Genomic DNA, 14,455 nt, shown 5'->3' with positions numbered 1-14,455 from the left:
GAATAAGAAATTCTCTCCTGAAAAGTTCAGATAAAAGTGGTGCAAGGACAGAATCCACAGTCCTCATTCTGTATAAAATGCAAGTTTGTATGAAAATTAGCTTTGACAGTCTGGATGAAAGAGATAAAATGAATATCTACTTAAATTTTAGTCTTTTTTAGCAGTAAATTCCAGGTCAGAGGGAAATATTAGGGTTCTATGTGCATGTGAGCAAATTAAGTAGCTAAATATTGTCATCAATTTTTTGTGCATATGGCTTATTTTTCCCTTTACTTACCATTATCAGTCCAACAGCTGAATGACTTAACGCCTTCCAAAGGAAAATTAAATCAAATCTCACAGAAAATTAAACATTTTTTGTCACAAATGCTGAAAGAAATGGTCATTTAAGGAAAAAAAACGATGATATACATAAAAACAGCAACCAGCAAAAGGAGACAAATGTTAGACTCCATTTGTTTATTTACTAGTTGCAGTGTGAAAGGAAAGAGTGGGTGTTACAGTTGGAGTACCTACGTTCCCACATCTGCGCTGTACGTCACCTCCAGCTCCCTGTATGAAATACCACAAACTCCCAAAGTGGATGCATGCTCCCGTATTCACTAGATTTCTTCATCTTTTTGTTTAAATAATAACAATAAAAAAAAAAAAAACCAAAGAAAATTAACAAATATACAAAGAGTTCAATTTAAGTTGAAAACTTAAAGTTTGCTAATACTTTTATCATTTACATTCAGGAACATTCGCTTTGAGTGAAAAACAATGCAATAACCGAACAACAGAGATAATAAAGTAAAATAAAAAACTCAGATTATCAATAAGTATAAATAAAAACCTATCCACTGCCACTCACTTCTCATATGTTACAGCTTATTATTTGTTCATAGCAGTCCAACTCCCTTCCGGGCTGATGAGTCGTTATAGTTTCTCCTTCGATGGGATCCAGATATAAGGTCCTGAATGCTCCTCTATGACCTGCTTGCAGTGGTCATAAATGTCCTCTAAGGTGTCCCCTTGAACCAGAGCTGAAAGAAAAAGAAACAAGTAGTTATAATGGACCTTTGGTTGTCTCTCCACTCTGGAATAATTCCCCAGCTTGTCCAGAGTGTTGATGCCAAACCTGAGAGGCACATCGGCAGATCAGGTCAGTCCGCAAACCTGGGATCAAACCGCTGACTGAGACCTACATCAAAGTCATTAAACCATTAAATCAAGACAGACAACGAATGGATCTTAAAGATACTTGGCCAAGAATTACTGATGTTTATTTCCAGTGGTAGAATCTAGGTGTTTCTTGCAGTACAATTACTTAATTTCACAATTAATCGCCATGAATAATCAATCATATGGATCCCTCAATAATGTCATTTTCCATAAAAGATTATGTGTGAACCAAAATGGGAGCTCTGCACTTCTGCGCTCTGCATGGAAACATTACATCCTCGCTTGTGTTGCTTTGTTTTGGTTCCGTGTGAGTTGCAGAAGAGGCGTGTTAGTGAGGGAGACTATGGTAGAGGAAGAGTTATTCCCTCCAAACAAACAGATTAAGTCATTCTTGTCAGATTTTTTTGTTACAGTGTATATAAACAAATATGAAAAAAGACCAAGGTGTCATTGTGGAGGACGTCTCACCAGCCTGTAAAGCAGGACATAAAAAGTTGCAGAGAAATACACCCAACTCGTTTCACCACCTGTAGGACAACCACAAGAATTTTACGCTAAAGTAAAAGTAAATGTGCAGTAGTTTGGATAAATGGTGCTTGTATTAATCTAATTATTGGAAAAAAGTGGTATTGAGCCATTTACAGTTTTATAATTATGGCTCTGGACTTACAGCAACGTGATGCGTTCACTGAACGTAACATTATAAGGATGAAAAAAAAACTGAAATATGTAATTTCTGACGGATAGTTTCTCTGCCTTTTAGTTGAAATTGTGCAATGATCTATAAAACAAAGCATATTTAATTCCAGATGTGTGGTCTTGTTTCTTTATTTCCACTGTTCCAGTATTATTTATGTGTCAAACAGCAACCATTCTGCTAAAGGAAGGCTGGCAGTCAAAGCTTTTATATGATGTAGAAGCCTCCCAGGTCCGGGTGGAGGTCCTGTAGCCTTTTCCATCTGTTTTCTCTGAGAGAAATCCAGGGTTAATATGAAGGATTTATTTATTTTTTACACAGCAGAGGAGATTAGCTGGAATGAGATTTCTTGGTTACTTCACTTTGTTTCTACATGATTCTGTTATGATGGCATCAAAAGACAGAAATAAAGAAAACCCATAAGGAATGTTGGGAAATCAATAAATGTAAAATAATCACGTAAACGTGTGAAAAGGTGAAAGTCTTTCTGGAGGAACACTTTTCTTAATATATATTAACTGTATTAATGACACTGATGCCAAACAATAACAGGAAATGATATGACTAATTTCAGGAATATGATGTTATATTAATCTGAAACTAATCAACGTCTTTCAATATTAGAAATACACAAGAGGCTGACATATTTTGGAATCCCATTAAATTGTGGTTTCAGTTTTCATAAAAGCTTTGCAACCTTCTTGAAAATGTAACAGATAACAAGCAGCTCCAAGACAAGTTAGTTTCCTTTTGTTGTCTTTATTCATCTCAACATGTGGCTCTCAATCTAAAAAATAAAGGAAATAAATCTCTGACACATCATCCATTAAAAAAAACGAGAGTATAAAAAGCAAGCTTGATAAAATATTAAATTAAATTGTGTTCCTATGAAAGGCACAAAACAGTGAATGTGCTGCAGGGTGTGGAGGCAGCAGAGATGGATCTTGTGCTGTTTGCAAGCAGCCATGAAAAACTCAAGAGTTTACATTCCTATAAACCTGAAAAAGCTTTGAAATATTCAGCAGTACTGTGCAAAAGTCATGAACCAACCCTCATTTACTTATATTTTATAAATTTTATTCTAAACTTTTACAAGAAATCCTGAGAACTATGGCTGAAATGCTCAAGAAAAACACAATTTGACAGACAGAAAACAGGATTTCAGCAGCAACAAGGTGATTTCCAAAGAGCTGTCAGCTGGAAACTTGCAATATCTCAGCATGGTGGCATAAACTGGACAAGTGGAAGAGAAAGGAAGATGTTTCAGTATTAAAAATCTATCAGGACCGGAGATGCATCTGGACCAGAGCCGGTTTTGCCACTAAGCAGACTAAGCGACCGCTTAGGGCCCTGTAACACTAGGGGTGCCCCTATGGAAGAAGGTTCTTTCAGTGAATGGTTTATGGGCTTCGTTATGAAGAGGAATTATCAATCTGGGGCAGAAAAAAGGAAAAAAACAGAAGGCTGACAAATGTATTTTGTTTATATTTAAAAAATTAATTGTTGCACACTCCACACAAACAGATCTGCTTTAGTTACTGGTGCTACTGCCGCATGGTAGATTATACACTATCTCTTTAACTAAGTTATTGTACAATAACTAAGTTGTGTGCATAGGGTGTTTTGTTGTGTATTTTCCTTATGTATGTTAAATAGGGATGCATGTTATTACAGCTTTATGGAACCTAATTAACAGCACTTTTTATGCAATAATGTTGCACAATACAGTGTCCTAGAGTGTTCTGAATAAGTTAACATACAATATACTATGACTTAGGGTGTCACATCTTCACAAAAACTTTGTTCATGCCTTGAAGGGGTGGGGCCTCCAAAACTTATTCTGCTTAGGGCCCACTGAAGTCTAGAGCCGGCTCTGATCTGGACCTTCAGTTGATCCAGCCACTGTTGGCCAAAGCCTCATAAGAAATGGCCTCCATATAAGGGTGGCTTTATTTTTGGTCATGCACCACGTCAGGTCTTTTGCACATATAAATTGCGCGATAGTGCTGTCAGAACATGACTGCCAAAAACGTTCTGCTACTACTATAGGCTATGCAGCTGATCCAGTCAGAAACGTCTCATATGGGGGTAGAAAGTTCTGTTAATAGTCCCAAAAAGCAGCAAATTACGTGGTCATTGGACAGCTCATGGCACAGAACAAACAAACATGCTGCTGTTCACAGCGCTAAAAGAAATGGAGCCAATCAGCTGCATCGTTAGGAAATTTTAATTAAGTCATGCAAATGAATAAACACACATGGATGACAAGTTAATGCTCTTCTTTATAAGAAACACCAGGGACCTAATAGAAAAAGTAAATGTAACCTGGAAGTGGACTATTTTTAGGACTCCCCCTCCACTTTTCAGCTGAATGTCTTTAGGGGAGCTCCTCTTGGCTCCCCTGTAATTCAAACCATGGTCTCAAGATAAAAAAAAGTATGCACGAGTCCTTCAGAACACCACAAATGAACTCCTTCTAAAACCTGAATTCAGTTGCGGGACGATAAAAACAGATGGTGTCAAAATAAACCGACTGTACCGAAACTTCTCTAATTTATCAGAGTTTTCCTTTGCAGAGGAAATGTTCACTTATTGTACAATGATCTGATCCAGGTTTAGAGCTACAGCTGCATCATTCCAAATGGAAGTTCATATTAATCCTGAAAGTCTTTTCTTTCTATCTTAGGCCAGACTGAAATGTTTTCCATTTTTGCTGTGTGCCATCTTCATTTATTCTTCACCAGTAATACATACAGTATACTTATATCTAAACATCTTTATCTCCTTTAATTAATATTTTTTGAGCAGAGGCCAAAAAATTAGTCAAAGGGCTTAACGGGTTAAAGGGAATATAAAAATGTCTAAATCTGACTTTTTAAATTTACAGTAATGTTACTGGTAAAATGTTTCTGTATAACAGCAGGATTGACCGGTCCATGATGCCCAGACGTCAGTCAGGGAGGAATCTACTCTGAACTCTAAACTTTGCTGAATGAGACATGAGCTGAATACCCAGCTGCTTCTATTAATATCTTACCTGTGAAGTATTCACCAAACTCCTGCTCCAGTTTCAGTGCCCTGTCAAAAGTCTTCTTTGCTTGTTCCTCAGTCAGCCGTTTATTCATGTCCCTGCACAGGAGGACAGGACCCAAAACATCACAAACAGGATTAAATCCCTGAGTTTCAGGACAGCAACAGACACACTTAAATGGTAAATGGTCTGTATTTATACACTGCTTTTACTGTACCCGGAACGATACCCAAAGTGCTTTACATCATACATCGCATTCACCCATTCACACACACATTCACACACTGATGGCGGAAGCAGCCATGCAAGGTGCTAACCACGACCCATCAGGAGCTATTTAGGGTTCAGTCACTTGCTCAGGAACGCCTCGACATGAGCTCGACAGGCTGAGGATCGTACCGGCAACCCTCAGGCTACAAGACAACCACTCTACCTACTGAGCCACGCCGCCCCACTTAACCAAAGCAGAAATGTCTCTGCATAAAAAACTGTCCTGACCTGAGGTGTATTAAATTATAATATATATATATTTATATTTGTGAGATAAATTTCAGGTTGTTCACAATGTTTCCTACAAGGATAGTTTATTAAAGTTAGATAATGCAGTTGATAATGTGCTTGTACTTGTATTTTAAACTAAATCAAAGGGAAAAAAATGGAAGTTGTCATTATTTATAGGTTACTGTGTTGTTATTTTATTGATCCGGCCCACTTGAGATGAAATGGTGTTGTATGAGGCCCCTAAACTTAAATGAGTCTAACATCCCTGTTCTGGACTCTTTCCTGTCTGGTGTGTAAGTCTGTCACTGGCTAATGAAAGTAAATAAAGTGATGACTAAAAGATATAAATACTCACATTAGTGAATCAACAGACTTGGGTTTTATGAGGATGGCGATCGGATAGAGTTGTGCTACTTGTAGTCGTTTGATGGCATTTCCAGACACGTCCAGAATACAGTGTTTCCCCTGAGACAAAGGCATGTATTCAGAGATGCATCATGCAGAATAACAATAATGAATAAAGTCAGTTTAATTTCTCTGGAGAGGAGAAATCACAGCAGCTGCACAGAAAATGGGACTCACGTCACCTTGGCCAAATCTAAGGTCTAGAGAAGGTGCAGCTTGCATGAAGTTGCATGAATATATTGTTTTAAATTCTCACCCTCTCAGCCACATATTTTACAGACTGGACGCTTGTTCCGTACAGATTGTCATTGTACTGTCCCGCCTCGATGAACTTGTGCTCTTGGATGTCCTTCTCCATCTGCTCTCTGGATACCACAAAGTGGTAGTCTCGCCCGTCAACCTCATAGGTCCTCCTCGGCCTCGTGGTATCTTTGGTTTAAAGAGGAAAATTAAGTTTAAGCGCATCATTACAAGACGTAGGAACTAAATTCTATTTTGATTCTCAATTCTAAGAAAAAAATAGAAAATATTAGCAATGCAGGCAAAATTATTGATATCCATTTGCAACTGTTGCAAGCAACCATTACCATGATAAAGATGTATGGCAAAGAAAAAGGGACCAAATAAAGACTTCTGAGAGGCTGTATCTTTGCTGAAGCTAGCTGGTTCGCCTACTAAAAAGCTGCCACTGGTAAATGATGGGCAGATAGAGGGAAATCTAAAGGAAACTACTTGTGCATTGAGCCCAGAGGGTTTGCAAACTGAAAAAAGCAACTTCAGACTGGTCAGAAAAGTACAAAACAGAAGCAGGAGAGTGTAAAACACTGCCCTTTGAGACATGTTTATTTTTTAAGAAATAGTAGTTGATGCACAGCGACGACTTTGTCTCTCTGATGCATTGACATTTTTTGCCATGCATCATTAAGCTAAACCCTGTAAAGCCTTTCTTTGTGTCATTTACTGGTCAAAAACCCAACAACATCTGTAACATCTGGCTTTTTACCTTCATGCATTCCCGTGTTAAATGACTGTACAGCACGTGGAACCACTTTTTTGGCTGAAACTCTGTTTGGCATTAATGGAAACATACCATCTGGGTGCACCTGCTAATTTTCCCTGAGAGTGCTGCCCTCTGGGCTGCATGAGTGGGCACAGCTCACTTATTTCTAACAAAAACACATTTCCTAACTGTAAAGTCTCAGCAAATGAAATGAAGAACTAAAACACAAGAAGTGGTTGCTCCAAAAAACAGCAAGACAGCTGTCAGCCTACAGACTGTACGGTAGTTTAATGCTATCCCGTTATGTTGTGCTACATATTATTCTGCATGTAGGATTTTAGTAAATGAAAAGTTTGGGGTTGAGCTTGTGTTGTTTCTCCTGTCTGTTTAGATCACTGATAACAATCTCTGATAGTTTTGATAATTAGTTTCCCCAGATAAGCTTAATTAAAGGAAAACTACTGGCTGAGGACGCTATTTGCTAAGCAAGTCGCAGTTTTGATGCAGTTTGGGAAAAAGAAGGCTCTGTCTGCAAATGGTTAGCGTAAAACAGTGAAATGCCTTGTAAGAGGAATGAAAACATTGGACTTAAGCAGGACCATAAAATTGGTGTGAAACATATAGCAAATGGGCTGGTTCAGATGAAGTCAGATCAATGAGAGTTTCCATCAGGAAAGTGCATCATAATCAGAGAGCAGCTGTTAAAAAGCCACCGAGGTATGTGAAGCTGCTGGTGAACCTCTCCATGCAGGATACTCCAAAGGCTGCAGTTGTGCATAACGCTGTTTCTGGGACTCCCTTAACCAATTCTCAAGAAGAGGAACATTTGCAGTGAGCTCAGAAATCCATGAAGTGTTCCTGCTGCAGTAAAGACAACGTCCCATCTCATGCTGCAGAAATATTGTTGACTCTTTGGCTGTAATTAGTATAAAGGGAGAAAACTCATCATCCCCTAACTTCAACTCTACTGAGAACCTGTGGAGCATCCTTAAAAGGAAGATCTATGAGGGTGGGGGGCAGTACACTTCCAAACAGCAACTTTGGGAGGCAATTCCAGTCTCCTTAATGAGGTCCAGACAGAAACTGTCCATGAACAGAAGGACTCTGGATCTGTAAAAAAGGTTTTCATTTCTTTTTAATAAATGTTTTGCAATCCAATGTTCTTTACAAGGTATTTAATGTTTTAAAATTGTTATTCAGAATAATTTGGAGCAATGTAGGCTGTCGTATGTAGTTTTTACATTAAAGTAGCATGTTGAATTGCTTTTCCAAATGTGGGTACAACTACCAAAACAAGCTAATCAAATTGTGTAGTGGCTGGTTTACTCTCATTGCCCTGCTATCAAACTTGCACGTAACCAATAAATATTTTTTATTATTTGCTTTTTGCTGTTGATGAAAGTTTCAGAGCATCAAAGGTGAGCTGTGCCCACTTCTGTACCCCCTACAGTAGCATCCTCATCCTCAACTGTGCACTGCGGTGTTCTGCTTTTGGAGTCATTTGAATACAAATTGAACACTTTCCCATGGCGCTAGGAAGCCAGACAGATGTTAGCAGGTGTTTATTGTCTTGGAGATGGTGCTTTTTTGACTACATTTTAGTAGTATTGAGGATAAACACACTACATTACAAATGAACAGCAAAAATTTTTTTTTTAACTAAGTTTTGTGTTTTGATGTGAACCTGTTTACATTCACAAATACATTTCGCTGGATAAAAGAAGTAAGCTGTCTGATAATGCCCCTATAAAAGCTGCATTCATTATCTCAGAGTAAAAACAAACATACGGTCCCTTACACTAACATTACCGCGCTAATCTACACAATCTGAAACATCAAAACAATTAAAACAATTACACAATTATTTATGGGAACAAATGACATCTGAAGCCACTTTCTAGTCAATATGGTAAAATAATCTGTTTGTCGGCTCACTTACCTTCACACCCTGAATTGTTAGCAGCTTTTTATGGTTTAAAGGGTAAATTGAAATAAAAGAGATGGGTAAATCAAAACATGCAAAATAATAACAGTTTTGGCTGATGAGAAACATGTCAAACACAAGAAACAGACGAGTGAGCTGATCTGTCAGGATGAATTTAGAGAAGGAGATGGGCTACAACAAACACAAAAACAGTAAAAACTTTCAGTGAAAGTCAGAAACAGTGAGATCATGTGGAAAACACAAATTAAAAAGATGAAACAATATGAACTGATTTTATTTCATGTTTAATCTCCAACTTAATTTCTTTAGTTAACTTACAGTACCTCCATTTCTGCATTTCAGGCCTGCAAAAATATCCAAAACGATACTGAGACAGTAAAGCTTTTACTGCTCTGAAATACTGCTGTTCCTTCCTACTACAGTTAAAGTAGTTCTGGTACTGAGGACAAGAAATCATGAAAGGTTTCAGGTCTTATTTTGCCAGTTTCCTCCAACAAAGATATGAAATAATTGATTGGCCTAACCATAATCTACGCTCCCTGATGCCTCAGAGTCCAGAGAAGTCGATGCCGCCTCTAGACAAAGTTAGCATGTGTCTTCTTTTCTGCACGGTAACATTTAAAGTGACACTTGTAAAGGTAACTCTGTATTAGAACTTGACAAAGGTTTCCCACAGAAATCCCTTCATTCATTTGGTTCAGTCAGCTTTTGATGAAGGACAGTTCTTGTTCTAGTGACGCCTGAAGCTCCTTCGCTTAATTCCTCCAGATTTCTTGCTGTGTTTAATGATTTTTCTTGCATACTTGTTGACAAACTGGATGTATTTGCTCATCTTTGATCCTCAAAAACTCAACTTGTGTTAAAACTGTTCTCTTGTTCACTGTACAGTCCACTATGTAACAAAACATAGTACACTACAAACTCATCACAATGGGCAATAAAAGCAATGTCCAGAAGTTGGGCTCTACAGTGGCTGAAATAGACCATCATGCATTGCAGCATGGAGTTGACAGAGCATGCTAATGCTAATATCCACAACTAGATATTTAGATATTTAATTATCTTTCATGGATAATTTACAGTAATTCATAATTAGCATATTGGATATTAATATAAAGTTACACCTGCAGTCCACGTTTGTCTCAGTGTAAACAGAAAGGAGGAAACAGGGCTAACAGACACTTAGCCGAGCAACTGTAGCAGGATGTATTCAGATGGTGTGTGACATGCACCATCAGCTGTCAGCTCAAACCACGAGGGAGTCCTCAGTAGTTAACACCATACAGTAGAAGAACAAGTGGACAATAAGAACAGTTTCACCCTTTCTTTTGCATCAAATCAGGAAGTCAATTATCTGTAATGATCAAACTTACTTGTTTTGAACAACAATTTTTAACCTCAAGACAAACCCTAAATTTCATCTGTCTTAATATTTTGAACTCTGTTGTAGGACTGAAATGCATAAGCTGCTAAAAATTTTAGATTAAATGAGAAAAACATGAAAAAAAGATGTATTATATAAAATTTTATATATATATATATATATATATATATATATATATATATATATAACTTATTGTATGTGAAAACAGCACAAAGACAACATATTGAAATCTTAAAACAGAGAAATTTGTTTTCTGAAAACAAATTGTCATCTTGAACTGATGCTGACGACAACATTTAAAAATTCGGGTGAGGGACAAAAAGTCTCTTCCTCCATTTGCCGGTACTTACGTGGAACACAGGAGCCAAACTTGTCTGGGAATTCTGATATCAGATCGTCATTGATTCTGTCCTTCATTGGTCCAAGAATTATGACAGGCCTGGCATAATTTACTGGAAGGAAGAAAATTTTTAGTTTATTATTTAAACTAAATAATATATATATATATATATATATTTTTTTTTTCCCCCATACTGGTAAATTCTATGATACTGTTTCTAACTTGTTTACAGGCCAGTGTCAGTTTAATCCCACCTGAAAACAATATGTCTTTTTTATTTTCTTTATTTTAAAAACATAAGGAGTAGAGAGGAAGAAATCCCACACTGAATTCACAGTAGCCCTCTGGCATCCTCCTGCCTCAAGGAAAAGCTTTCAACAAATGTTTTTCTTTTTAAAATAAGGTCTGAATGCTCTGGAAGGACCATAGAATAAACAAATATTATAAATAGGCAGGATAAGGACCTTAAAATTGGAGCAATGTGGGGAATCAAAACTTTTTCGGGGCCCAAGCAGTATTTTATAATGATTAGAATGCATGAGTATGTGTGAGTGTTGCATACTGTATTTGGATTAAAAAAAACCCCAAAAAAGATAAAACATCAACAGACAAGAGATTTGCCTTTGATGGCATGGAGACCCTCACGTGACCTCTTAGTTTGCTTGTGCTTGGGCCAGCTCTGGTTAAACCTACAGTAGTAAAAACTACTAGAAATACAACTTTGTGTACTTTGTGGTGTTTTTTTTAAGTTTGCAAAGGCAAAACTACAGGTTGACAGCTGAGATGAAAATTAGATTTCAGCTATGAAATCTTGCATCTGCCTCAGGAGGAACAAGTAAAGGGCATCATTAGTAGGGGAGGGGGCGATGGGACCTGCAGTCCTGTCCTATTTTATGCTCCTGTCCTACATTTCTACTGTCATTCCCCATATTCAGTATATGTGTTGTACAAATATAGAAACTGGAGATGTAAATGACACTGTGGCTGCTGTAATCCCAAACATATGGCAACTGAATATTGGACGTACAACAAAGAAGAACTCAACTTTTGGTATTCTATACAAGATGTACAAGTCTTACATTCATCATGTGCAGCACTTTGGTAAACTATTGTTGTTTTTAAAAGTGCTCTATGAATAAATTTTTGATTGATTGATTGAATTAACTTAGTCATATCTCACTTTTAAATCAACAAATTTCCTCCTTACAGTTTTTCTCTGTTCATTTTTTCTTTTTGACTTAGTTAACTTACTTTCTTGACGCAGCACAGGTTCATATGAGAGAATCACATCCTCTTGACTCCCTGGTGAAATAAAAAAAAAAAAACAACATGAAAACATTCTTCTATTTTTTGGGGGCAACAAAGTAAATTAACCTAATAAAAATCAAGCTTTTTTTTTTTTATAACTGAAGAGTTTTGCTTCAGTGTGTAAAATTTAGGGCAAACTATTATCAGAAATATGATATTCATTATAATTAAAGAGTCCTGCCCTGGCTTAACGATGTCCCTTCCTCTAAAATACCGGACCTTCGACTTTAGCATCTCCTCCTTCTCCATGTTTGCAAATGCATGAAATAAAAAAAAGCTTGGATGATATTAAATCCTGTCATAATGTCTTTGTAACTTAAAGAAATGCAAACGATGTACAAATCCGGGGATAATAAAACTTGTGTGGTCCTGTGAGGGTGCCATGGAGCATCCCCTCACTACGGTGATAAATATCCATACATTGTGACGTTGTGTATTAGTTTACACTGGAGGTTTGTGGTTTGTTATGTTGGTCACTAACATCTCTTTTTGAGGTATTTCTGAGAGGAGTGTTTTCAGGGAGTTCTCACATGAGGGCAGCTAAAGACTATAGCGGAGGTGGACGGACCAATTATCACCTGGTTAGGGCCAACCATTGAGTTACGACTGTAAGGGGTGGGATTAGTTTGTTTTTTTATGCATCTAATTTAGTTTATCACATGTATGCTGCATGTAAATATTTTTCTATGATTAGCTTGTAAATATCTGTTGATTTGTATGTTTGGAGAGTGGGTAATGGTGGGGAGGTCGGACAGAAGGTTGGACTCTGATGCTGTTAATAATATTATATATTATTCACCTGGTGCATTTGTTTGCGGTTAAAGTGGCAGTATTGCATTAATAAGCGTCACAATACAGTGGTCAATGCTTATTTTATTCAGAGTTTTTATATTAATTGATGTATTATTTTCCCTTTTTTAGACCGCATCTGTAGTTCTGGCATCAGTATCAGTTTAAAGATTTTACTGATCTAAATAATTTTGTTAAAATTGTTTATGTGGAGTTGACAAAGACACTAAACTCTAAGTTTCTAGCTTTTACACAATAAAGCCATGTAGTATACTTGTTTCCTCATAAAAAATCCTCACAGCAAGAAGGTCATTGCTTCGAGCCTCGGGTGGGGGGAGATTCAAACAGTGTAGTTTGCAGGTTCTCTCCAGGTACTCCGGCTTCCTCCCACCATCCGAAAATATGCATGTTAGGTTAATTGGTCATTAAATTCTCTCTGTGTTGGCCTTGCGATATACTGGCAACCTGTTCAGGGTGTACCTGCCCCTCGCCTGCTAATTGCTAAGATAGGTTCCAGCTTCCCCGCGACCCTTAATTGGATTAAGCAGTACGGAAAATGAATGAATGAATCAATAAAGAACTGGATTGATAGGCAGAATTGATAATGGCATTGATATCAATAACATTTGATCAATTCCTATCCCTAAGTAAAGATGCGATTAATCGTGATAAAAAAGTTTAATCACTGCACAGAATTAGTTGCAAGGCCATTATCGAACTATTTGGACTGTTCATGAGAAAGTTTATTGACAAGTGGAACCTACTCAGAGAAGCAAATCTCTGTAGGTCTCAGTTAGCATGTTAGACCAGAATCTTATTTCATTTTATTTTCCATGATTGCCTGATACATACAAGCTAAGAATTAAGAGGTGGACTTTTTTTTATTTTTCTAGAATATAAATAAAACACTATTCAAAATTAATAAAACTGTATTTAACTTATAAAAAGTATTAGGCCTGCACAAAATAAAATCAATTTAAAGATAAATGCAACATTTTCCGACACTGAACTTCACACTAACATGCTCAGAAGCAAAGAAACCCTTTAGATGTTTACACCAGCATCATGCAAACATGCACATGGTCACATCTGAAGATAGGCTATGACAATAATAACTATAACAGTTAAAAAAGTTAAATCAGCATGCTAGAGAAAGTGAAGGGGAGCTTCAACACAAAAGACGCATTCTGATGGCTAAAAAGTGAAAAATAAAAATCCTACAGGTGATTCTCATTAGATGGACAAGAACAAATATGAAAATATAAAGCAGCACCTCCAGTAATCTGTAAAAACCACTGTTTCTGTCTGCATCACACTTCTGACAAATCGCTGCCGTTTCTAATACTGATACTGAAACGTTTCTTCTCTCCACTTAAAAGTTTATTTTTAGTTATCACTGTCTCAATCAGAAGTCTCCAGTTATATAATCCTAATTCTCCTGACCCAGGGGAAGGCAGGTTCAGTCCTTCAAAGCAGACCTGCAAGTTTTAGAGGTTTTCCTGCTTCAACATGCCAAATGAATGAGTCACAGAGCAGAATGATGCACTTCGCTCTCAGACTGAGGGTTTACTTGTAGTTCCTAGTCTCTAAGAGGCAGGCTTATGGAACCAGCTCCCATTTTGGGTTCAGGAGGCAGACACCCTCTCTACCTTTAAGATTAGGCTTAAAATCTTCCTTTTCGATAAATCTTATAGTTAAGGGTGGTTAGCCATCCCATAGTGATGCTGCTATAGGCTCAGCCTGATGAGGGACGTCTCATGATGCACTGAGAACTTCCTTTTCTTTTCGCCTTTCTGCTCTTTATCTAGATGTATAAACTTAGGACAGTATAAACTTGCATTTCTCCTCTTTCAGCAGGTCTCCTGGCTAAAAGCTGTGGTGCTTGTTGGTC

General features: G+C 37.3%; 1 protein-coding gene across 17 annotated transcripts in view; it reads right to left on the bottom strand.

The window, feature by feature from the left end:
* Positions 1-447: 447 nt before the first annotated feature.
* The window catches only part of dlg2 (discs, large homolog 2 (Drosophila)), a 136,102-nt gene continuing 122,094 nt past the window's right edge, over positions 448-14,455 (bottom strand). For 16 of the 17 annotated variants that reach the window (XM_042007506.1, XM_042007508.1, XM_042007511.1 and 13 more), the window contains 6 exons: positions 11,719-11,769; positions 10,478-10,579; positions 6,055-6,227; positions 5,749-5,858; positions 4,899-4,990; positions 448-1,025 (listed from right to left, as the gene is read on the bottom strand). In XM_042007506.1, the coding sequence (XP_041863440.1) occupies positions 919-1,025; positions 4,899-4,990; positions 5,749-5,858; positions 6,055-6,227; positions 10,478-10,579; positions 11,719-11,769 (635 nt within the window). In that variant the 3' untranslated portion in view covers positions 448-918. Of the gene's footprint in view, positions 1,026-4,898; positions 4,991-5,748; positions 5,859-6,054; positions 6,228-10,477; positions 10,580-11,718; positions 11,770-14,455 lie in introns of those variants that run through there. The other variant, XM_042007519.1, reaches the window with a different exon arrangement.

The sequence above is a fragment of the Melanotaenia boesemani genome, chromosome 15 (assembly GCF_017639745.1).
Source record: "Melanotaenia boesemani isolate fMelBoe1 chromosome 15, fMelBoe1.pri, whole genome shotgun sequence".
NCBI classification, from domain to species: domain Eukaryota; kingdom Metazoa; phylum Chordata; class Actinopteri; order Atheriniformes; family Melanotaeniidae; genus Melanotaenia; species Melanotaenia boesemani.
This window is presented reverse-complemented; position numbering and strand designations above follow the sequence as displayed.